The following is a 26,513-nucleotide window of genomic DNA, read 5'->3' on the forward strand; positions in this document are numbered from 1 at the left end:
CATCCTTCGCCTTGCTCGGATCAACAGCAATGCCTCCCTGAGAGATAACATGACCGAGGAATGGAACCTCGTCAATCCAGAACTCGCACTTGCTGAACTTGGCATACAGCTGATGCTCTCTCAATCTCTGCAATACGAGTCCCAGATGCTCCTCATGCTCTTCTTCTGTCTTGGAGAAAATCAGAATATCATCAATGAAGATCACCACAAAGACATCCAGATAGTCCATGAAAACCATGTTCATCAAGTGCATGAAGAAAGCCGGGGCATTAGTTAAGCCGAAGGACATGACCGTGTACTCATATAGCCCGTACTTGCAGGTGAATGCCGTCTTCGGAATATCCCCAGGACGGATCCTCAGCTGAAAATAACCCGAACGAAGATCAATCTTCGAGAATATACGAGCACCTCGAAGCAGATCGAAGAGATCCTCAATACGGGCAGTGGATGCTTGTTCTTGATAGTGACTGCATTCAGCTCCCGATAATCAACACACATTCTCTTCGAGCCATCCTTCTTATCTACCAGCAACAATGGAAAAGCCCAAGGAGAGAAGCTGCGACAGATATAGCCCTTGGCTAGCAACTCATCAATAGTCTTCTTGATTTCTTCATGCTCTATAGGTGCCATACGGTAGGGCCGCTTTGCAATAGGGGCTGTGCCAGGCAAGAGATCAATACAAAACTCAATGGCGCGTTCAGGCGGCATACCTGGCAGATCATCCGGAAAGACATCCGGGAATTCAGACACCACGCGAATACCATCCGTGGGTCTAGCCTCCATCTGATGAAGAAATCTAGAAGGCTCTGAAGCACTGACTGTCACCTCTTGGCCATCAGATGCCGATAAGTGAACTGTCCGCTGAGCACAATCAATACGGACTCCCCATCTAGTAAGTGTCTCCATGCCCAAAATCACATCTATCCCCGAGGAGTCAATAACTATCAAGCCAGTGCGGAATTCTACCCCCTTTATGACAATACTAACTCTGGAGCATATAGAACATGTACGAATCTGACCCCCAGGTGAGGTAACTACCATAGCTATCCTCATACAAGAAACCGGTATACCATGCTGCTCGGCAAATGACTTGGAAATGAAAGAATGAGTAGCACCGGTATCTAAAAGCACTGTAGCGGGGTGAGAGTTGACCATGAACGTACCAATGACCACGTTAGGAGCCTCGGCCGCTGACTCGGCCGTCACGTGGTTCACCCGACCCTGTGCTGGCGCCCTGGGCTGAGCTGGGCGCCCCTGCTGTCCTGCCTGCGCCTTCCGGGGGCAAGCGTTGGCGTAGTGCCCCGGATGGCCGCAGTGATAGCACACGCGAGGAGTCGCTAGAGCCTGCTGTCCGACAGGAGGAACTGCCCGCCGTGGAGCCTGAGGTGCTGGTGGAGCTGGTGGAGCACGAGCCGGAGGTGCCGGTAACCTCGGCCCCTGACCTGCCTACTGCTGTCGAGGCGGGTACTGCTGCGGCCTCTGCTGGTACTGCTGGGGAGGCCGGTACTGCTGCGGCTGGTACGGCTGAGGCGGCTGGAGGCGAGGACGAGTGTTGCTGCCGGAAGCAACGGGGACAATCTTCCTCTTCTTGTCCTCCATCTCCAGGTGCTTGCGCTCAGTGTTGAGCGTGCTGTCAACCAGATGGTTGAAGTCGTCGAAGCGGAGGTTGAGCAGTGCGTACTGGAGGTAGTCCTCAAGACCCTCCATGAAGTGCTCCTGCTTCTTGCGGTCATCCGCAACATTGGCAGGGGCGTAGCGAGCGAGCTGCAGAAAGCGATCACGATACTCCGTGACCGACATAGTCCCCTGAAGTGACAAAGACAGATAGATATCGAAAGATTAACTCAAGATTCATAAGGATAGAACAAGGGGCATTAGCTCAAAAGAAACCGCTGAATGATTATATTTAAGATTACCTGCTTCAGTGCAAGGAACTCCTTCTGCTTCATCTTCATAACGCCCGCGGGGACGTTGTGGCTGCGGAAACGCTCCCTGAACTGGAGCCAAGTGAGAGCATCGCGGTCATGAACTGGGTGGGACTCCCACCAGTCCAAAGCTGCCCCTCGCAGCTGTCCTGCTGCGTACAAGACGCGCTCACGATCATCGCACTGGGCGATGTCCAGCTGGCGCTGCACTGCACGGAGCCAGTCGTCAGCCTGGAGAGGGTCGGACGTGTGAGAAAACGTCGGCGGGTGACCCCTCAGAAACTCAGCACGCCTGTCGCGAGGCTGCGGCGGTGGAGGAGGCGGAGGCTGAGTGTGAGCCTGCTGAAGAGCCTGAACAGTGTTGTTCAGGGTGGCCATCATCTGCATCTGGAGCTGGAAGTACTGCTCCGGAGTCAAAGGCGGCGTCATCGGGATCCCGGTCCCCTGGGTGTTCTGACCCTGATTGTTCTGCCCCTGCTGGTCAGAACCACGCCTTGTGTTCACCATCTGATTTTGGACAAAAGATTTCACAAGTAAGGATATTGCAGAAATAAATTCAGATGGATAAGATAACTCTTTGCGGAAAAAGATTCAGCCATGATAAAGTAGACAGGATAGAGTGGACTGTTTACCCCCAACGATCTAACTCATTTTATTAATTAGTTAACTTTAACATCTGAGTGATTTTCTTTAAACAAATTTAAACTACTAAGCTATGCAATCATTCAAAAATCCAAATCAAACATGTAACACAATAACAAGCAGACAATTTCCACAACTTAGCCGAGTTTAACATACGACTCGACTAACACAGCGCGTCGCAGAACGTGCTATCGTATTATTATAAAAGGGTCACCTAGCTAATACTCATGGTGGTCAGATGACTGATTCAGGTCAGAATCTACGAAAACTATTCTTCAGAGAGAGAAATCAAGGCAAGAAGGGTAAAAGTCATAGAAGTCAAGGGGTATAATAGTAAAATAGTTTCAGCAGGTAAGGATTGGAGAGAAGAAGTCCTAAAACTCGACCAATTCTATCTAGGCTTCGTCCTACAGTCGATACGGCTCTGATACCACTCTGTAACACCCGGTTTATAAAAGAACATAAACCGAGCAATCATATACGTGCCAGGATCAAGTCACACGTATATACAACAGAATGAACAGTATATCATAGCACATATCACGTAAAAGGTATAATAAAGCAAATACGAATGTTATTTATTACAATAATGACAAAATGTCTGATACAGCGGAAGCGAAGTACAAATACGATAAAAGAACTCTCCGAAGCTGAGCAGGGCGCCACAGGGACGTCGACTGGGAGACGAACACCTAGAAGTCCTCGTAGTCCTGGTAGCGCTGAGCGAACTCCCTCGTGTCGGCAGGAACTGAGCAGCAGTAGCGTAACCAAGAGGAAAAAGTAGAGAAGAGGCAAGGGTGAGTACACAACTTGTACTCAACAAGTATAACATAAACTATGAGGCTCTAAGGTTGGCTGACTCAACTGCATTAGCTTTTAATCTTGGCAAAATTTTATTAGAGCTATTTACTGCGAGTTGATGAATTACCATTAACCCAGTTACATAGTAATTAATCAGGATTAATTATGTAACTACTGAGAGCCATACCAAAACCAAGTCACCAAGCTAACCCCGAGAGGCACCCCCTCGTCGGAAGGAGCTAACCCCACTAATCAAAAGGAGGATCTGGGCCGCTCATAACCGTGAGCACGGCTAGTATACCAGTTTTACACTCTGCAGAGGTTGCACATCTTTACCCACAAGTCGTGAGCTACGCCAGTTGTTCATTACACTTCCTTAGGTGAGATGACTAGCGACTCACTACGAGGCCTTTACAAAGAATCTCGTTGGTAGGGAGTAACCGCGAGAGTGGATCGGCGACCATGTAGCAGGTCTAGTGGGCGTTAAGAATACCACAGACGAGGCCACTCAGTACGAGGGACATAGAAGCTTACCACCCTTGCCCCGCAGGTAAGTTACTCCAAACCAAAAAGACCTAATTATTACGCCAAGTCTATCCCATTCTAGCCTTGTGGTAGCGCTGTTGTCCCAGGTTGTCGCTCTATGAACCGGTCCTTATGGAGAGTGGCCAACCAGACAATAAGCACCGTGCTGGCCCCCTAAACCATGTTTTTACAAAAACCATCTTTTAACGAGACGTGAGCCACTCATCCACACAGAGGGCCACTCTCAGAATTAAGTTCAAGTAAACCATTAGTCAAATTAATTAAAAAGGACCAAAGTGTGTTATAGCGCAGCAACCTAGCACAACTAACAAAAATGCAACCCAAAGATATATATATAAAGGATATAAAGTGGCTAGGAATGTCCTTATAGGCATACAATATTAAAATGCAGTATGAAAATGTATTTAAAGGTGATAGGTTGTTCATGTTATACTTGCCTTCCTCGTACTGTTCTGGTTGCTGCTCAAACTGCTCCCAAGACAGCTGCTCCGGGTACTGGTACTGGGGCTCCTCAGATGGATCAACGTCTACTCACGAACACATGGCCAAAACAATACACAATAATAAGCATACAAGCAAACACTAATAAAAACTAAGAAACAGTACATCAAAAAACAGCACACTAAACTAGTCTAAAACTATTCTACGCGTTACAACGATCGCGTGGACATAAAGAACGCCTAAAACGGAGCTAAAACGCATAAACTAGGCCTAAAACAAGGTTCAGGGGCTTATTTGCGAGAAAAACTAAGTTCCAGAGGGTTTTCTGCAAAAACCGAGGACTAAAATGTGAATAAGGGATAGTTCTGGGGTCTAACTCGCGAAATTACCAAGCTAGGACGGCGGGTTCTATATTTAGAAAGCTTAGGGGGTTATGTGCTAAAAACAGGACCAAACCGTAATTAGTTTTCTATACAGCTGGACCGCGGGTTGAATCCACTAAAACCCAGGGGCTCTTTATGAAGTTTGCCAGGCTGAAGGGGTATGCGCCGATCTGGATCGTTGGATCCAGATCTGATGGCCTGGGTTTTAAGGGCGCTGGATCTAATCTTGGCCGCTTGTTTCGGATCGAATGGCCGAGGCGGGTTGGACGCGCGGGCGGCGGCGCTGACCGCCGGAATAGGGCTTCCGCGGCGGAGGGGTCGCCAGAGTAAGGAAATCCGGCGCTCCCGGAGTCCCTCGGGGTTCGGTTTGGCCGTGGAGCACCGCCGTGGCGTGCGTAACACACTGGAGGCCATAGGGAGGCGGCTCGGGGCTGGGAACGGGCCCATCGACGGCGAGGGCGGCTCGGCGGCCATGGAGCCCGCCGGAGCGCGGTGCCTGGGCGCCTAGAGCGCGCCAGGGTCTACGGGATATAGCGCACGGGATCAGGGGGGACTTGGGGCGCTTACCCAGGACTCGAATCGGGCCGGAGACGCGGCGCAGGGTCCGTTGGCGTCGACGGCGGCCGGCGGCGCAGGAACGGGCACGGTGACGAGGCCGGCGCAGGGCGCTTTCGGGTGCTGGATCTGCCGGAGGGGTCTGTGCGGGTCCTGCGAAGGTGGTCCAGGGGCCAAATAAGTCCGGTGGTCACCGGAGGTGACGAATTGAGGCGGAGCAGGGGCTCACCGGCGTGGAGGTCGCGGCGGCGCTCCGCTCCGAGCAGAGGCAAGGCGGCAGCTAGGGTTGTGCGGCGCTGCGGGGTGAGATGAGGGCGCAGAGGGTCTCGGGCGGTGTTTATAGGAGGGGGGGCCGAGGATCCTGGGCGTGCGTGCCCAGCGTGATCCCGGTGGGGATAGCGGCCGCAATTCTCGGCCGGGCGGGGCGGGTCGCGCAACGGCCTTGCGCGGACCCAGGCTCTAGTGGCGAAGTTTCTAGAAGGAGGGTGACGCTCGGGAGGGGCTGGCAGTGGACCCTGCGGTGGCGGGGTGGCCCACGAGCAGGCGAGGGAGCGGCGGAGCAGAGGAGCTCGGGTGTGACCGGTGCGCGCGCGGAGGAGGCGGAGAAGATAGAGCTGACACGCGGGGCCGGCCCGTCAGCGGAGGTGAGCGTGTGATGCGCTGGGCTCGGGCGCGTGCGGGGCGGTGACGCCTGGGCCCGGCTGTTAGCCAGAGGGGTCATGCGCGTGGGCTGAGGAGCATGTGCTGGGCCGCACGGCCAACGGGCCGGGGTGCGGAGCGGCTGAGGAAAAAGGGGAGAGGTGAGCGGGCTGGGCTCCTGGGCCGCGGGGAAAGGAGAGGGAGGAGTGGGCCGCAGGAGAGAGAGAGCGGGCTAGGCTGGGAAGTTGGGTTTGGGTTGGGTTGACTTTGGGTGTGGGTTTGCTTTCTATTTCTCTCTTTCTAAATCTAATTCAAACAAAGTTTGAATTCAAATATGAATTTGAATTCAAACCACAATCAAATAAAAGTATGCACCAGCATGAATGCAACACAAAAATTTAAACCTATGATAAATTTTAATTACTTATGACACAAAATTAAATTAAATGCAAGGCTAAACACAATAATCCTTAGGAAATTAAATAAAGCCATTTAAATTTATTAATAAATGCTGAAATTTAAATTAGGGTGTTACAGCATCTCCATCCCCGAGGGCAGGGAACTGCTCCGAAACATCCACGCTAGAATCTGTGGCCACCAGGCGGCACCGCTGTAGCGAAAATGGCCTTGCATGCCATATTTCAATATAATGTTTTGGCGATTGATGACACACGCAACACTTGGACTAATGTGTTTGCTTAGATGATATCCTCTTGCTTTTAGGTTCAAGTGATGACAAAGAGAAGATAAGGCAAAGCTAGGCCCGAAGGGCCACCCCTACAGGGGTTCCGCTACCCGGCTCGTGGGTCTCAGGGAAGTGCCCTGAAACCTCCTCAGTCCAAAGGACAAGGATTGAAGAGACCGTGAAGAAGTCCAAAAGAAACCAAGTCAAAAGGATCAAAACAGAGGCATTTTGCTATCATCGGTTGAACCGACGTAAGGCAAAATGAACTCACTGGTGCAATCACAGAGAAGGTCTGCGAGCTAGGGTTTGGCACCGGATTAACCGTCGTTGAGTGTTTTACACTCACCGGTGTAATGGACTTGGTGAAGATAGAAGCTCACACTCACCGGTTGAACCGACGCTAGGAAAGTTGGATACGTCGGTGCAATGGACCCAGAAGCTGAGGCAAGGTCTATACACCGGATGAACTGACGTTGGTTCTTGGTGAGTGTCGGTGTAGTTGTCCAGAGAGTTGGATTTTCAGAGTTCACAGGACAACTACACTCACCGGTTAAACCGACGCAGCATTGGTTGATTGCCCGTACACGTAACGGCTAGTTTTTGAGGCGGGCAGTTTAGTATCACCGGTTGAACTGACGATGGCTATTTGGGGTGCGTCGAATTAACCGGCGTTAAGCTTTTCTCCAACGGCTATTTTTGCTTGTGCTGCCTATATATACCCCCAAGGCCGGGTCATTTGAGTTGCTGGAGACCAAGGAAGCATACAAGAGTTCAAGATCATCTCCAACCACCATAGAGCTTCATTGTACATCATATAGGCTTAAGCACACTTGTGAGAGTGCTTAGTGCTTGTTTAGGCTTAGTTCTTGAGAGAACTAGCTTGAGTGAAAGCCTTGCTACAGCAAGCATCTTGTGATCCGTCGTGTGACCCTCCGACTTGGTGTGGAGAGGCAACGACACTTTGTGCGGGGGAAGAGGAGACCCCCTCCTTGGTGGAGAAGCTCCGTAGTGGATTTCGAGTTTTTGACCGGGTGACCGAGAGAGACGGTGGCGGTGCACGAGACTCGGTGTCTTGTGGGCACTTGCCTTTACTTGCCGGCAGCGCCTTGGTGGCGTAGTGCAAGAAGGTGATCGGAAGAGCCTCGGTGTCCCGTGGACGTAGGCGTTTGAGCCGAACCACGTTACATCACCGTGTCTACTCGGGAGTTTGCATATTCTCTCCCTTACCCTTTTACTTACCATATTACGTTTCCGCATTTACTCTTTCTTGCGTGCCTTTACTTTCCTAGTTAGTTTGATTAGGATTGGCTATAGGTTGCAAGTCTTTTGGGGTAAGTAGGGGGTAGCATAGATAAACCTTAGACATAACTAGCATGTGTAGGACGTGTTAGGTTTATCTTATGCAAGTAAATTGAGCCCTAGGTTAGAAAGCGAATTAACGACCCTATTCACCCCCTCCCCCTCTAGGGTCGGACACCCCGGTGATCCTTACAACCGCGCACCCTCATGGGCAATGTGTTCAGGCAGGGCTTTTACTGGCCCACAGCAGTCGCCGGTGCCACTGAAATCGTGGGAACCTGTGAGGGTTGCCAGTTCTATGCCCGCAAGACACATCTTCCAGCTCACGCTTTGCAGACCATCCCCATCACATGGCCTTTCGCCGTGTGGGGGCTGGACCTCGTCGGGCCATTGCAGAAAGCGCCCGGGGGCTTCACCCACTTGCTGCTAGCAATCGACAAGTTTTCCAAGTGGATCGAGGCTTGGCTCATCAGTAAGATCAAATCTGAGTAGGCGATGCAGTTCTTCACCGACATAATCTTCAGGTTCAGGGTCCCGAACTCAATCATCCCATTCATCTTCAGTGCAAGGGCGCTCGATCAGTGAGCTATTACGCACTCTTTAAAGGGTGGCTTCTTCTAGGCAAACCTCCTTGCTGTCTTTGTACCCAGTTCACAAATTCTTGGCGTTCTGCGATGATTACCACATAAGTGTGGACTGGTCGGCTGTGGCGCATCCACAAATGAATGGTCAAGTGGAACGTGCCAACAGCATGATCCTACAGGGCCTCAAGCCAAGGATCTTCAACAAGCTGAACAAGTTTGGCCGGAGATGGCTCACAGAATTACCCTCGGTCATCTGGAGCATAAGAACAACCCCGAGCAGAGCTACTGGCTTCACCCCGTTCTTCCTTGTCTATGGCGTCGAGGCCATCCTCCCTACTAACTTGGAGTACGGGTCCCCGAGGCTCAAAGCTTACCAAGAGCAGCAGAACCAGCAAGCCCGTGAGGACTCACTAGATCAGGTGGATGAGGCTAGAGATGTGGCGCACCTACACTCAGCGCGGTACTAGCAGTCCCTGCGGCGATACCAAGCACAGAAGGTTCGACGCCGAGGCCTCAACAAAGGAGATCTGGTTCTAAGACTTTGGCAGGACAGTCGAGGGCGCCACAAGCTCACCCCACCATGGGAAGGCCCATACATCGTCACAGAGGTCCTCAAGCCAGGCACCTACAAGCTAGCTAACAAGAAGGGTGAATTCTTCACCAACGCTTGGAACATCCAGTAGCTACATCGCTTCTATCCTTGAAAATCCAAGCTCTTTTGTACATACTGTGTTCTTGTACTTGAAGTTCCCGAAATAATAAAGAAGTACGCTTTACTTACAATTTTTAGGGAATCATCCGAACCCTCGGGGGCTCGGACGTGCACGTAACACTAAGAGAGACTTGAATTTGCCCTCGGCGAAACCAAGCTTCCCTTGGGGGCTATAATGGGGGGAACCCCCCAGATGTCTCCAAAATGCCACCATTTTTTCGAAAAAATTTCGTACCTAAGCCTCTCGTACACACGAGGCATAAGCAACTCGGGACAGGGCCGGCCGAGCCGCGGGACCGCCTACGCCTCCGGGATATGGCATCCCCACTCATCTCCCTATGCCTAAGTCACTTTTGAACACAAAAATCCTCGCAGAAATTTATCTAAGCCATACACGAGAGCGCGAAAATATAGTAAATAAAATGATGCGCATGAATACACAAAGCCTTTAACGGCTGCACTATCAAATTTACATCTCTGTTTTCTTTGCACAGAAAGATAAATGAAATGAGATCCTAATCTATCTACTTGGGATCCACGGCTCGAGCTCCCTACTGGTCGTCTTCCCAATCGCGCGCACAATCATCATCGTCGTCTTTGGCGTCGGGGAAGAGCTCGCCCTCGAAGCGCCCGGCCAAGACGGAGGCGGCGCCCTCGGCAGTTGCATCAGCCTACTCCATAGCGTCGACCTTGGCATCATTGTTGCCATCGGGGACGATGTAGCCCGTGGCCAACTACTCGAAGTTGATGATGTAGTGTGTCGAGATGACGCCAAGGGCTTTCTGGAAACTAAGGCGGAGGGCGCTCTTGAGGCGCTCGGTCAGCCGATCGCCCAAGGACCTTAGGCGATTGGCCAGTGAGCTGCCAGACGAGCCCTCCCCCTTGAGCCCTTGGCACGCGGCCACGGCGGCTCCCTCCAGGTCTTCGTAGTCTCTCTGTGTCAATGAGTACACAACTTGGGGGGCTTCCTTTGCAGCGGTCTCGTCCACCACCGCCTTCCGCTGCGCTGAGCAAAAAACAAATATAAGCTTCGGCAAAGCAAAATCAACTTAGGCAAATTACAGACACTTACCCTCGGTGTGCTCTTTCTCCTCCTCTAGCTGTGCTCGCGCGACATCCGCCTACTGCAGGAGCGCCGACATGGAGGTCCCCCTCTCTTCGAGGGCATCGTGGAGGGCCTCCCCCTGCGCCTCGAGAAGGACGTCTTTCTGGACCAGGGTGTCGGTGAGCGTCACGATGGCCGCCTCCTTGAGCTGGAGCTCAGCCGCCCTCACCTCGAGTGCCTCCGCATTCTGCCGCATCGCGGCCGCTTGTAAGTCGACCTCCTGGGCCTTTTGCTCGGCCGCGGCTCTCTGCTCGTCGCGCTCGCCGTTGGCCCGACCAAGCTCGAGCTCCAGCACTCGGTTTCGTGCCTCCAGGCTGGACATCTGGGCATTGGCTTCACCCAACTGCACACCCAGGCTGGCGCTGTACCTCCTGAGCCAGTCCACCCTATAGTACAGCTGCGCCAGCTTCATGCTCTTATCACGCGACATGAGCATCAGCTGCTGCGAACAGAAGGACGTGAGCGGATGCCTTATAAACACGATCAGAAATGGATAAGTCACAGGGGAGGTGCCTACATTGCTGACGCTGAAATTTGCCGTGAAGCTATAGGGCACGAATGATACTGGCTTCGATCTGGGTGCCAATATCGAGCTATGCCTGCCAAATGTCATCCTCCTCCCACTCGGCGTGGACAAAATCCGTGGGGACCCCGGGATGGATAATCGCCAAGTTGACCCCCTAACTGGGCCCCACGGACGGTTCGGTGCCGAGGCTACCCTCGGAGGTAGAGGCGGTGTCGGGGAACGGGCCGACAACGCTGTGTGCGGCATTCGGGGCAACCTCCCCTAGGTCCTCGAACCGCCCTGGCGCCCCCATCTCTGGCATCTCCACCGCCGGCACCTCATCCACTGGCGCCATCTGCACCGCTGCCACCGCCGCAGCCTCCCCGTCCCCAGCCTCCGTGGGCAATGGGGCGGGGTCCTCTTCCTCTACCTGGCCGGCGGGCCGCTCCGATTCGGCCCCGCCGGTCTCCCCACCTTCTTCGGCACCCGGCCGGGCAGCATCCCCCATGCCGCCCCGGCCGGCATCTTCTCTGGCATCCGGCCGGGCAGCATCCTCCGTGCCGCCCCGGCCGGCCACTTCCTAGACACTCTGCCGGGCAGCGTCCTCCGTGCTGCGCCGACCGACGTCGTTCGCGCCCACCTATGCCCGGACCCTCTCGGCTCCCCGGGCCATCGCCGCTCGGTACTTTGCGGCGATCTCCTCCGCCGTCTGAGTCCCTCCGGTCAGGGGCTGCGCCGACGCGCGCAGCGTAGCGCTTGCCCCCGACTTGAGGGCCTTGGTAGGCGCCAGCGAGGGAGCAGCCGCGGTAACCTTCAGGCTGGGCCAAATGGGGAGAAGGGTCAAGGTCAGCGAGGATCAGGGTACCAAACAAGCACAAAGAGTGGATGAAGAAGCACTTACGTTGAGGAAGCACTTATCTTGCGCTTCCTCAAGCTCATTGGGGTTGCATCGCCCCGCCGGCTCCCGTCGATCGGCCGGTGGGCGGCGCCCCCAAAGTAACTTGCCCCCTTGACGGCATTGTGCGTCCGAAGTTTGGAGGGTTTTCAAATTTTCGAAATAAGGCAAACTCTAGATGCTCATAGTGTATGATTCTCTCAAATCTAAACTTCTCTCTTTTGTATGATAACAAAGGTATATGCTTATCTTTTTCCATTTATCTTGCAAATTCAAACAAGATGTCTCTAAGTAGTCATGCCATTAAAATACTTTGATCATGTGCTAGTGTAAACATTGACACTTGTCCATCATCTATACTTTTGCTCTTATCATCTTCCCTTTTTTTTTGAACAAGGATACATGAGTATGATGAATCACTTTACTTGTTTTCCTTTTTGTTTTAGGGGGATGATGAGCTTTTGTATGATTAATCATGACGGACAGTGTTTGATGTTGTGTACGTGTATGGCCAAAGTAAGAAATGTACATAACACACTTGAGAGGCAATGAGTTTGAACAAGCTCAAAATGTTCAAGATAGCTATGTGGAATCATAGAGACTACTCACATGTATGTATGTGGCATTGGTGGTGGTTGAGCAAAAGAGAGTTGCCATGATTTTACTTTCAAAATAAATTCCTCCAACTCCTTGAATTAGGAAAAGCATGACTTTGGTTCAAAGTATCATTAGAGTCAATAAGCAAAAGATCTGATGATCCTAACATAGTCAAGTTCCAAAGGCATGTAAATACTTGCATTGGAAATAAAATTTAGGCATGTATTTCATCTTTCTCTAAGTTCTTGTTCAAATTTTAGTTTGTATTAAACCAGGCACAATTTGAATTGATCTTTTAGAGAAGTAAGCTATAGGAGTTGCAAACCTGCAGCATGAGAAAAATCTCGGCATTTCGCTGACAGTGGGGCTGGGCGGCCTAATCCTCCACCGTTTTGCAAACGGCCTATTGCAATGTGTCCGTTGTGCTGCATGTGTCACAATTCCGTTGGGGGCTGAAGCAGATCGCAGAATTGATATGCCAGTTGGCACAAATTTGGCATCCCGGTCTTTCCTGAAGCGAAATGCCCTCAACCTTTTCTGGTGCTCTCCATTCCTTATGTGTGCTGCAATTTCATGGGTGCTTTGCAGAATGTGAGAACAGGGGTCTGGTTGGCACACAAGTGTGTCCCAACCACAAACATGACATGGGGGAAACTTTCATTTATTCAATTCAAAATTTTCTAAAACAAACTAAGGTGCTGGGAAAGGGAAATAAATTAAAATGAAAGGAACAAAACAGCACTTACACCTAATCTATTTATTCTATCCTCCCTATCTAGATCTAGTCCCTCGGGTCAGGGGCTCGGTAGAGCTCCTCATTCCCGGTAGCCTTTCCAAGACTTTTGATCATTGAACAAACGGCCTTGCACAGCATGTCCACCTTGTCATCTAGATCCATCCGGTCGATCTCGGCCTCCACCACCCGCTCATCCATATTGTTGAGCCGGAGTTTAAGAGCAGCGAGCTGCTCATGAAGTGTGGCGATGTCGCTTCTCTCCTCCTCCTCGTCATCGCTGTCCGTGTAGGCATAGACCTCTGGAGGACCCCGGATCGGTGGTGGCGATCTGAACCGTCGCACCGATCCTGTGTTGGAGTCAATTGACTCCCTCTCCTCTCGATCCAACGGCGGGCGTAGCTCCTTCCCGCGGCCGACCTTCTGCCCAACCACACGAATAGGTGGCGGACTCGAGCTGGCCGGAGAGTACTTCGGAGACTTGGGCATCACCGCCTGGAGGGCAGCGACTTGCATCACGTGGCCGCCGGAAGATGACGGCACGAGACGCTTCCCGATGGCCTTCCATGGGGAAAGAACCCCGATGGTCGGCCGTCCAGGAGTACGCACACCAATCCTCACATTGCCCCTTGATGCAGGGCTTCTGGAAGGCAACGACGCGCGAGTTGGGTACGACCGGCGCGAGGGGGAGGCCGGGCGGCCTCCCCTAGGCCGGCCGGCCCTAGTGGTGGCCTGCTGGCCGGGTGTCGGCCACAGGGATTGGCTCGATGATCCGAAGGCTGTAGTCTAAACTCTAGCTTTGGATCGACTTGGATGGAGCAGGGGTGGAGCTGTCCATGGCTGCGGACTGCGGAGTTCTGGCTGATGATTGTGATGCCATGGATGTGATCTAGGCTCAAGAATTGGTGGCTAAAGTCTGGGATTGCAGGAAGAGATTGGAATGGCAAGGAGAAAGAAGCCTCCCGACTTAAATCGACTCTGATCGGTGCAACTCCTCCAGATTTGGAATGTTCACTTGGTTAGGAGCGTTGCCATGCAACGGCTCTCCAGAACGAGTCCGGGGGAGGCTGGGCGGCTCGGGCAAGGCCGGGCAGCCCAAGCAAGGCCGGCCGGCCCCACACACTGAAGTGTGGGCCCCGGTCTTCTGGCAGAGGCTCTCTTGTCAAGCGTAGGGCTCAATTCTTGGGGTGGTTTTTCCAGGGGTAAAAAGGAAAGAAAAGAATAAAATAGAGAAGGGTTCTATCCTATGATAAGGCTAGTTTCGGGTCTGGCGAGGACCATAGACGAGATTTTTCATATCTCAGAAAGCTCGAAGACGTCTACTTCCTCGAATTCCGGCATTTCTTGTTCTAGGAACACTTTTAGTTTCTGGTTGTTAACCTTGAAAGTGTTCCTGTCATCATCTTGGAGGGTAACCGCGCCATGATTGGCGGCGTCAAGAACTAAGTAAGGGCCTTCCCACTTACTTCTAAGCTTACCATGACCAAACAATCGAATGCAGGAGTTAAAGAGGAGTACTTTATCCCCCGCCTTGAACTGCTTGATCTTGATTCGCTTATCATGCCAACATTTCATACGCTCCTTGTATAACTTGGAGCTATGGTACGCTTTTTCCCTCCACTCATCCAACTCAGCTAGTTGAATTTGTCTCTTGATCCCAGCTGATTGGAGGTCCATATTCCACCTCTTGATTGCCCAATGGGACTTGAATTCTAGCTCAACTGGAAGATGGCTGGTCTTGCCATAAACCAGTTGGTAGGGGATCATCCCTATCGGAGTCTTATAAGCTGTCCGATACGCCCAATGTGTCAGACCCGGGGCAGCGGGACTGCTCACAGGCGTAGAATGTTCTAGAGTAAGGGATAGTTCATGGATGTACCTTACATCTTTTGTAACTACACGAATAGGCGTAGAACTAGCTGCGGTACAAGGAAACTACCAGATTGTGTTGTAGTATGACTCCAACTGTACTCAGCTAGGACTTTCCATGTAATCCTATCCTCCCGGATATATAAGGGCGGGCAGGGACCCCCTCAAAACACATCAACACCTAAGGCAATAAAAACCACCACACAGGACGTAGGGTATTACGCACATCGCGGCCCGAACCTGTCTAAATCTTTATGTTCCTTGCACCATCGGGTTCCAGAGCCGTCAGCTAAGGGTAACCCTGACCAGGCTTGGCGGTAAACACCGACAGCTGGCACACCAGGTAGGGGACTCGGCGAGTTCATCAGCGAGTTCTATGGCCACTTTCGCTTTCAGCACCATGGTGCCTCCTCAAGGCGCCACCTTCATCTTCGGTTCGTTGGTCTGCGTCGCCAATGGTTCAAGAGGCTTCGATAGCCACTTAACCAACTCTCCCACGCTGAAGAGCTCCACGTCGGAAGATTCCAACAAGCTCACTAGATCTTATGATCGCGGCGTTATGTTACTTCCCGACCTCGCCAAGGAGATTGAGCCAAAATTCGAAGACAACTCGAGTTCTACTCGGACTCAGATTGATCTCAAACCGAAATCTAACCGGATTGGGACTCTTCTTGCGCAACCAGCCTTTGGTTTGCATAATTCATCATCTGCTTACAAACATATGATTAAATCCATCTATGAAAATAGCTTGGATCATCTACTACGCGTCGAAAACCTCTCAGTCACCGCTAGTCGGGAGGCGCCCATTTTCGATGTATACCCAGATCCAGTCGAGTTACCTCAAGACAGCCAATGCACTGGCTAAGATGCAACTCAAATCTTGCCAAAGCCACACCCTGGCAGAACTACTCGACAACCTGCGAGAAGTTGCCAGCATTGATGATCTCCCGTTCCAACATGGGACTCCTATCGAAACTGAGAGGGAAACTGGCTCCGGCAGAACTGTCCTAGCTAATTACGAATCAGACCTGGAAAGCTTCTCTCACGAACGTTTGGTTCTGGTAATCATCCAACCTGGAGGGGCTCCTAGCCATCATGATCCAAACGAAGCCTTGGATCAGATTTCAGCCGACAACCTGACCCAAGATGCTCCAGCAGACGAAGATGAAGTCACTCGTACAGCCCGCAGTGCAAGGAATCAACGTAAAGAGGAGCGCAGGACCCATGCGGCCGAATGTGCTCATCTCCCGCCACGCAACCTCAACAACGAATTCAACAATGTCGCGGATCCTATCTTCAGAACACCAATCGCCGCAATGACAGAAGCAACCCTGTGACTCATGACGATGCCCCAGAATCCAGAGTTGGAACGAGTCATAAATCTCACCAAAAATGCTATTGAACAACTCGAGAGACAAAACCCCCTATCCTCGCTCCATGGCACGCGATCAAGGGCTACTGCATCAGTCATACCTCAGGCAAGCCATACCCCCGGAGGCCACCCGCGTCAACAACAGCAAGGAGCAGCAGAACCGAAGAAATCAAGAGGATCAAGAAGTCGCGAGCAGCCATCGCCCCAGGGGTGGCAACTTCCAGTAAACCAAGCCCTGGGCCTCAGCCAAACCGCAACAACAACAACCGCGGGTATAACAAGGAAGAAGTAGCCGATTCCATCGTGGACACACGGGACATCATCAACGCAAGACGCAGAGCACAGCTTGCGGACAACTCCGACCGCTTCCAAGCCCTGAGCAGGGCTTTCGACAACATCGAGTACTCGAAGGATTTCAAGCCTACGAACATCCAAAAGTACGGCGGTAAGCAAGATCCTGCTCAATGGCTACGTTTATACTCGACCGCTATTAGTGTTGCAGGGGGAGATACCAATACCAAGGTCCTCTACGTTCCGATGGCCCTGGAATCCGCACCCCTCACGTGGCTCGAAAGCATAGCACGCGAGTCAATCCAGTCGTGGGAGGACCTCAAGAAGGCGTTCGTCGACAACTTCCAAGGGTCGCTACACCGAGTAGCCACTCACCATGCCCTCTCCATGGTCAAGCAGGAGCAAGGCGAGTCGATCAGATCCTACGTCAAGCGCTTCTTCGACACAAGAGGTACCATCCCCAACATTACCGATGATGACATCATCGATTACTTTCAGAGCGGCATCACCGTCCAGTCACTATACCGCGACTTTGGGCATAATCGCCCCAAAATAGTCGTAGATCTACGTGACATGATGCAATGCTGGGCAGATGAAGAGGAGCAAGAACGTAGTCGCTTTCCCCACCGCAACAACGACAACAACGGGAAGCGCCACAATGACCGTGGGGGGCCCAGCAACCAGCGGGATCCTACGCGCAAGCGTAAGCCTGACGACACTGTCGGCACTATGGATCGCACACCACGGGGTAAGAAGGGTGACAAACTGCAGGATCAGTTTGACAAGATCCTTCACAACAAAAGATGTCCAATCCACCCCAAGAGTAACCACTCGATGTGGGAGTGTACGATCCTACGCAAATCCTTCCAGTCAGCGCATGTAGCCGCCCCTAAGAAAGAACAAGACAAGGATGATGAAGATGACAAGAAAGATCATGACGATTTCCAACAGCAACAGAACGTCATCAACGTCATATTCGGAGGAGACCCTAGCTACTCCAAGCGAGCTCAGAAGCTCCTACTCAGAGAAATCCTCTCAGTCGAGCCAGCAATTCAGAGGCCACTCAAATACAATGAGGTCCCCATTACCTTCTCTAGGGAAGATCAATGGACCAGCTTCTCTGAACCTGGAAAGTTCCCGCTAGTACTCGATCCAGTCGTTCAGGGCTCCAAGCTCACTCGAGTACTCATCGATGGCGGAAGTGGGCTCAACCTAATCTTCACAAGCACATTGGTAAAGATGGGCCTCAACTATATGAGTCTGCTTACTCCAAGCAAGGCTCCCTTCTACGGCATCGTCCCTGGGAATTCCTCTACACCAATTGGCTCAGTTACTCTCCCAGTCACATTTGGTACAGAACAGAACTTCCGGACAGAATATATCAAATTCAAAGTAGCCGACTTCGAATCTTCCTACCACACTATCTTGGAACGACCTGCACTAGACAAGTTCATGGCAGTACCGCACTATGTTTACCTGCTCCTCAAGATGCCAGGCAACACAGGAGTCCTCTCACTACATGGAGACCTGCTCAAGTCTTTTGAGTGTGACAAGGAAGCAATAGATCATGCCTCCACTATCCGGGTTCCTAGCTCTGTAAGTGAAATACTTGCTACTGCTAAGGAACTCTCACTCAAGGAGTCGATGCCTTCCAAGAAGCCAAGCCAGTCATCAGTCAAACCAACTGGTGATGTGGGCACCAAGACCATCCAGCTACAAGAGGGAGACGACTCCAAAATAGCCATCATTGGGGCAGGACTGGGTGACAAATAGGAACTCGAGCTCGTCAACTTTCTTAGGGCCAACCGAGACATATTTGCGTGGAAACTAGCGGATATGCCAGGGGTGCCCAAGGAGTTGATTGAGCATGTCTTGAAAGTCGACTCTAAAGCCATACCAAAGAAGCAACGGTTACGGTGTTTCTCACCGGACAAGCGAGAAGCCATCAAGAAAGAGCTGGCAAAACTACTCGTAGCAGGGTTCATCAAGGAGGTTTACCATTCCGAATGGTTTGCTAACCCTGTGCTCATCCAGAAGAAGAACAACAATGAGTGGAGGATGTGCGTCGACTACACTGATCTAAACAAGCACTGCCCAAAGGATCCTTTCGGGTTACCACGCATTGATCAAGTAATCAACTCAACAGCAAGATGTGTCCTGTTATCGTTCCTCGACTGCTACTCAGGGTACTATTAGATCGCCCTGAAAGAAGAAGACCAAATCAAGACGGCCTTTATCACCCCTTACAGGGCATACGCCTACAAGACCATGTCCTTCGGGTTGAAGAACGCTGGAGCTACCTACCAGCGTGCGATACAGCTGTGCTTCGCCGATCAGCTACATCGCAATATTGAAGCCTATGTTGACGATGACATTGTCAAAACCAAGACCCAGGATCAATTTATTACTGACCTGGAAGAGACCTTTAACAGCCTCCGAAAATTCCGCTAGAAGCTCAACCCAACTAACTGTGTCCTTGGAGTACCCTCTGGAAAACTACTCGGATTCATCGTCAGTAACCGAGGAATTGAAGCCAAGCCAGAGAAGATCAACGCCATCATGGCCATGGATGCTCCAGCTACCATCAAGGACGTCCAGAAACTTACAGGCTGCATGGCAGCCTTGAACAGATTCTTGTCTAGACTTGACGAACGGAGCTTACCCTTCTTCAAGCTCTTGAAGCGACAAGATAAATTCGAGTGGACTGCAGAAGCCGCGGAGGCACTCGAAAACCTCAAGCATCATCTCCAGTCACCGCCAATTCTGACAGCTCCACTACCCGGTGAGGAACTACTCCTCCACATCGCTGCAACTACTCATGAAGTCAGTACGGTGATAGTAGTCGAATGATCGGAGGAAGGCCATGCCTATGGCGTCTAGAGACTAGTATATTTCATCAGTGAAGTACTCTCTGAATCAAAGGTTAGATATCCCTCAATTTAGAAACTTTTGTATGGAATTCTAATCACCTCCAGGAAACTCCAGCATTACTTCGACGAATACAAGATCTCAGTGATAACTGACTTCCCATTGGGGGATATACTTCACAATCGGGATGCCACCGGACGAATTTCAAAATGGGCAGTTGAACTGGGAGCCTTGGAAATCAACTTCAAGCCAAGAACAGCAATCAAGTCATAGGCACTAGTCGACTTCTTTGCTGAATGGCGGGAAAATCAGATTCCAGGACCCCATAACATTCCAGAGCATTGGGTAATGTACTTTGACGGCTCACTCAAGCTCGACGGAGGCGGCGCAGGAGTTTTATTCATCTCCCCCAAGGGAGAGCAACTAAAGTATGTGTTCCAAATCCTATTCAAGGTTTTCAACAATGAAGCTGAATACGAGGCACTGCTACACGGCCTTCGACTAGCAGTCTCCCTCGGCATAAAGCGACTACTCGTTTACGGCGATTCTCTACTCGTTGTCCAACAAGTCAATAAGGAGTGTGTTGACGACCAAAATTGGCAGACCGTTCGGACTGATGCCCATAAGCGGTCTGACCGGTCGAACCCGTTTTAGGTCCGGCAAAGCGCCGACCGGTCTGACCGGTGGGTCTGACCGGTCAGACCGGTCTAACTGGAATTCGAGTACAACTAGGACTCTTTGTAGATTTAAATCTGTAATTGGATTCCTTGCGGGATAAGTCCACCCCACCCTATAAATATAAAGGGTCACGGCCGATTGAGGGTATCCAATCGATCAAATCAATACAACTTTTACCTTTTTATTTTCTCTTGCCCTAGCTTTTCCAATCTACTACTTGCTGTTCCTCCTTCGTCTCTACGTCGATTGAGGATGTTCTAGGTGGCCTGCCGACCCTAGAACAACCCTACGTGCGCCTGCCCCGATGGGTCTTCCCGGGCTAACGTTCGTAGGCTTCGTCACCATTCTGCCGGCGGTGACCGGTCTGACCGCTCCAAGGAACCGGTCTGACCGGTCTACGCAGGTGGCGCCGCAACGAGCTCCTCCTCATGCCGCACGTTCGAGTGCGTTCATGTGTTGATCCCGAAAGGCGTCAACATACTTTTTGGCGACTCCGCTGGGGAAAGAATCAATCGGCTGCCATGGCCGGTAAAATTCCTAAACCTAGTGATGTTGATGCCGCCAACATCAAAAGGCCGACTGTTCAGCAACTTTCGGCCGAACATCAGAAGGCTCTTGATGACATCCAAAAGAAGATCAGAGAGGAGAAGGAGAAGGAGATCCAGAAGCTGGAGGAAGAAGCCATGAAGCAGTACATCTCACACTTCTCCATCGACCGTCAAGGCAAGGTCACACCGGGTGCCGCCTTCGATGCTTCCCAGTTTGAGGTACAATTCAATGAGAACGAACAGCCTGCTCTTACTTCAGAAATCGCTAATGCTGTAGATCATGTTGTTTATTCTCATGTTAATAATAAGTTGGAATTTATTGGTCAAAATATTCATAATATATTTGATGATCGCTTTAGCCGAATAGAATCACATCTTGGTATGAAGCCTATCGGTAGTAATAATAATGCATCTACATCTAATACCGATAAGGCAATGAATGATTCGGCTAACTGCAAAACTGCAACTAATGCTTTAGTAATTAATTCGGCTAACCAGCGTAACCGAAATAATTATAATTCAGCACCTCATGCAAATGTACCACATGGGGCAGCAAGTTCGATGCAGCATTCTACGCCGCCAAAGTTTGCTCAACATTATGGCACAGCTAATCGGCCTGTGGCCGATGATTTTGGATCCGGCAGTACTAAAGATGAAGTGATTAAAATCTTTAGACAAACCTTTGGTATAGATCCAAAAGGAAGATGCCGATCCTATAAAAAATTATACCCTGAAGAATATGAGCATGTTGCATATCTACAGGGTTTTAAAATTCCTGAATTTGTTAAATTCATCGGTGATGACAGTAAAACTACATTAGAGCATATCGGCCAATTTATTATACAATGTAGTGAAGCTAGAACTAGTGATATTATAAATTGAGGTTGTTTCCTTTATCTCTATCGGGTGATGCATTTTCTCGGTTTATTTCATTGCCACCCAATTCAGTTCGCACATGGGCCGATTTAGAGCAAAAATTCCATGATTATTTCTTTAGTGGTGAAACTGAATTGAAATTGTCACATCTTACATCGGTTAAGCAAAAAATATATGAAGGTGTTGCTGAATATATTAGAAGATTTAGAGATATTAGAAACCGATGCTATAGTTTGACAATTTCTGATAGAGATTTGGCGGATCTAGCTTTTGCTGGTTTACCTGATTTTCATAAAGAGAAGCTAGATGGACAAGAATTTCTAGATGTTAGTTAAGTTTTGCAAAAGGCTCTGGCTAATCAAAGCCGAACCAAAGAAGCTTTGCAAAAATCCAATGGAAAGTATAATCATCCTGTTTATGTTCTTGGTTGTGAATCAAACTATTCGGACGATGAAGACAATAATGTTTATGCTGTTGAATTTACTTGGCCTTCTAATAATAAATCTTGCACTTGCGGTTCTCTCAAGCCGATTCAGAAAAATTGGCAAGATAATATTAAGTTTACTTTTGATGTGTCCAAATGTGATCGCATATTTGATGAGTGAAATAAATTAGGACACATCAAATTGTCTCATGCTATTCCACCGCTTGAGGAATTAAAGCGGTGTGTTTATTGCAAGTGGCACAATTCATTCTGTCATGCAACCAATGATTGCAATGTGTTTAGAAGGCAAATTCAATTGGCCGTTAATGAAGGACGATTTGTTGTTCCACAAATGCAAATTGATAAGAATCCTTTCCCTGTGCATACTGTTGATTTACAGAATACTAAGGTTTTAATTCGGCCAAGCCAAGCCGAATCAACAAAGGGGAAAATGTGATCATTGGTGAACCAAGATCTGAACAGGTCAAGAAAGTCACAGAGAAGAAATCCCTTGAAGCTTCATCAGAAGATTCAACGCTCGGGGGGCAAGAATAGAAGAAGGGCGCCAGGTCTGTACAGACCGGTCCGACCGGTCCCTCTGGGAGTTCTGGAAAAAATTCCAAAAACAACAAGGAGAAAAGAAGGCCGAGTTTCAAGCAACTCTTGGCCAAGTATGAAGAGAAGGTAACTACTCAGAAACAGAAGAAGCGACCAGATCAAGCTAAAGGTACAAGTCCATCATCAGAACATTGTGAGCAATCGGCTTCTTATGTGCAACAAGGTAATAATACGTTTGCGCCATATTCATTTGGTGGGCCGGTTGCTCCATGGTTCTGGTCGTATCCTTACTATTACACACCTATGGATTATAGTAGAATGTATATGTATCCATATTTTATTCAATATTCTTCTATATATCCAAGTCATGGTACCTCTCAAAGACTGATTGTTGCTAGCAATAATCTGGTCAAAGGCGAACCTGATTGCAGCAAGGAGGGCGAGAAGGACATGAAGCAAGACAACTAGTATTTACAGCCGAGGTGGTGTCCCTCAGGCTTATCTCACACTCAGAAGAGAAGGCTGCAGCGGATGCGCAAGGAGTCTATGGAACAACAAGCGGAGGTTGCACCAGCAAGGTCGGTGACCATGAAGCAGGTATGGAGGCCTAAGCATGTTTTTTCATTATCAGCTTGAAGAAGAAGCAAGATACGGCCGATAGAATTTATCGCCCTTAGAGCAAAATATGGCCGATGCATGTTTATCATCGCCCTTAGACAATTTTGGTCCAGAGGCTTGTTTTTTGGCATGCTAGCATCACCAAAAAATAGGGGGGCTTATGTTGACGACCAAAATTGGCAGACCGGTCTGACCGGTGCCCATAAGCGGTCTGACCGGTCGAACATGTTTCAGGTCCGGCAAAGCGCCGACCGGTCTGACCGGTGGGTCTGACCAGTCAGACCAGTCTAACTGGAATCCGAGTACAACTAGGACTCTTTGTAGATTTAGATCTGTAATAGGATTCCTTGCGGGATAAGTCCACCCCTCCCTATAAATATAAAGGGTCACGACCGATTGAGGGTATCCAATCGATCAAATCAATACAACTTTTACCTTTTTATTTTCTCTTGCCCTAGCTTTTCCAATCTACTACTTGCTGTTCCTCCTTCATCTCTATGTCAATTAAGGGCGTTCTAGGTGGCCTACTGACCCTAGAACAACCCTACGTGCGCCTGCCCCGAGGAGTCTTCCAAGGCTAACGTTCGTAGGCTTTGTCACTGTTCTGTCGGCGGTGACCGGTCTGACCGCTCCAAGGAACCAGTCTGACCGGTCTACGCAAGCTCCTCCTTGCGCTGCATGTTCGAGTGCGTTCGTGTGTTGATCCTGAAAGGCGTCAACAGAGTGGGACATCAACAACAATACCATGGACGCATACGTTGAAGAAATCAGAAAGCTCGAAAACAAGTTCTCAGGGTTAGATATCCACCACGTCGATCGTGACAACAATGTGGGAGCTGATGTCCTTTTCAAACTTGGCTCTACTTGAGTAGCTGTTCCATCGGGAGTCTTTGTCCATGAATTTCATCACCCATCAGTCAAGGCACAAAGCCAACAAGTCACTGACACGGAGGCCCCTGCCACAGTCAGAGAAGTACTGATGATCGAAGAAGATTAGCGGACTCAGTTTATCGACTTCATCATGGAGTTCAAGCTTCCACCACATGTCGATCCTAAAAGCGCTGAAGCTGCCCGCATCATCAGGCGCAGCAAGGGTTTCGTCCTGGTTGGCGACAACCTATACAAGCGCTCCGCTTCGGGCATCCTCATGAAGTGTGTTACCCTTGAAGAAGGCAGAGACATTCTCCGAGAAATACATGAAGGAGTTTGTGGCAACCACGCTGCATCAAGGACACTGGTCGGCAAAGCTTATAGGTCAGGTTTTTTCTATCCAACAGCTATTTCGGATGCAGAAGACCTTGTCAGACGATGCCTTGGTTGCCAATTTTTTTTGGCAAAAAGACTCACGTCCCAGCACACAATCTGATAACAATCCCTCCATCATGGCCGTTCGCCTGTTGGAGTTTGGACATGATCGAACCCTTAACCGTCGCTCCAGGAGGATTTAATCACGTGCTGGTAGTAGTCGACAAGTTCACCAAGTGGATCGAGTACAAGCCCATTGTCAAGATCTCATCGGACAGAGCAGTGGATTTCATCTCTGATATTATTTACCGATTCGACTTTCCTCACACCATCATCACAGACCTTGGCTCTAACTTCACGTCACATTCTTTTTGGGATTTCTGTGACAACTCTTGCATTGTGGTCAAATACGCTTCAGTAGCTCATCCTCGGCAAACGGTCAAGTTGAGCGCATCAATGGTTTAGTACTCGATGGCTTGAAGAAAAGACTCTACGATGCCAACAGCAAGAAAGGTGGCAAGTGGATTCAAGAACTTCCTCACGTAGTCTGGGGGCTGCGAACCCAGCCTAGCAAAGCAACTAATCTCCTTTCTTCCTCACTTACGGGTCAGAAGCTATACTACCCGCTGATATTATGTGGAAATGTCCAAGAGTAGAAGCCTATCAAGAAGGAGAAGTAGATGAAGCTTGACAACTTGAGTTAGACTCAGTCGAAGAGGCCAGAATCAATGCCTTAACTTAATCGTCTAGATATCTTCAAGGAGTCAGACGCTATCATGATCGCAATGTCCAGCAAAGATCCTTCAACGTGGGAGATCTAGTACTACGCAGGATTCAGGATGAGACAGGACTGCACAAGTTAAATTCTAGATGGGAGGGTCCATTCATCGTTACCAAGGTTACAAGACCAGGATCATACAGAATCACTGATGCAGATGGCAATGAGGTACCGAATTCCTAGAACATCGAGCACTTGTGCAAGTTTTATCCTTGATCCAAGCAATCTAGTGTTGTCAGTTGATTTCTTTAATAAAGAAAGGGACTTTAACGGCATATTGACTACATTAAAGGCAATCTCTCTGTCTGACAGCATCATCAGTTCAGGATAGCTTACACAGTTTTCCATCAGGAAAACTACACAAGCCACATCCTTGTCCTTAATATAAGGGCGCAACCTACTCGCCTAGCTCGGGAAAGTGTTTGGATACCTTTACTAGTTGTCCATCTTGGGTAACTCGACGGAGTTCATCCAAACATGTCAACTATGAGGAACTCCAGCCTTGTTGTAAAGGCAAAACTACTCGCTTGCTCGAGTACGTTAAGGATACTACTATGTTTTGTCCATCTTGGGCAACCCGACGGGGTTCGGCCTAATAGGTCAATCTTAGTAGTTACTCCAGTCTACAAGTTAGACACCTTACTCGCCTTGCTCGAGTTAGTTTCAGATATCTTTCTGGCATTTACATCTTGGATAACCCGACGGGGTTCATACCTAATAGTTTTGCCTTAAGGATTACTCCAGTCCTTGGTTAAAGGACACCTTACTCGCCATGCTCGAGTAAGCTTTGGATATCCCTTTGACATTTACGTCTCAGGCAACCCAACGGGGTTCGTACCTAACAGTTTTGTCTTGTGGATTAATCCAGACTTTGACTGGGATACACTACTCACTTGCTCGAGTAGTTTAGAGATACCTTTACAAGTTTACTTACTTGGGTATTCTACTCGCTTGTTCAATTAGTTCATATCTATCATGCGGTATCAGATCATGCTTCTGAAGGCACACCAATAGAAAACAAATTATGAACAATGACAAGAACTCAATGAAGATTATAAGAGTTGTTATAAGAAGTTTACTCTGCCATGTTCTTCAGAATTTCCTCGGCAATCACTTCTGATTCTTTATAATAGTCCCGGAATTTCTCATCAGAACAATTGGGAGCTATTCCTTTAGATATGGGAGCTAAATTGAAGTGAGGCAAGTAAGACTTAACAACTCCTATCATGTGAGTCAGATAATTCTTGGATGTAGCCGTCATGACATCAAAAATCTTCTGGGGAGCTTCTTCTAAACGCTCCACCAGAGACTTGCTATTTGACGACCCCTCTTCAGCATCAA

The 26,513-nt window shown here is 49.7% G+C and overlaps 1 protein-coding gene across 1 annotated transcript; it reads left to right on the forward strand.

The window, feature by feature from the left end:
• The first annotated feature begins 8,411 nt into the window (after positions 1–8,411).
• On the forward strand, positions 8,412–8,967 carry LOC120674691. The gene is made up of 2 exons (XM_039955829.1): positions 8,412–8,440; positions 8,538–8,967. The coding sequence occupies exons 1-2, from the start codon at positions 8,412–8,414 to the stop codon at positions 8,965–8,967; spliced, it is 459 nt and encodes a 152-aa protein (XP_039811763.1).
• The last annotated feature ends 17,546 nt before the right edge of the window (positions 8,968–26,513 follow it).

The sequence above is a fragment of the Panicum virgatum genome, chromosome 5N, assembly GCF_016808335.1.
Source record: "Panicum virgatum strain AP13 chromosome 5N, P.virgatum_v5, whole genome shotgun sequence".
In the NCBI taxonomy this organism is placed as follows: domain Eukaryota; kingdom Viridiplantae; phylum Streptophyta; class Magnoliopsida; order Poales; family Poaceae; genus Panicum; species Panicum virgatum.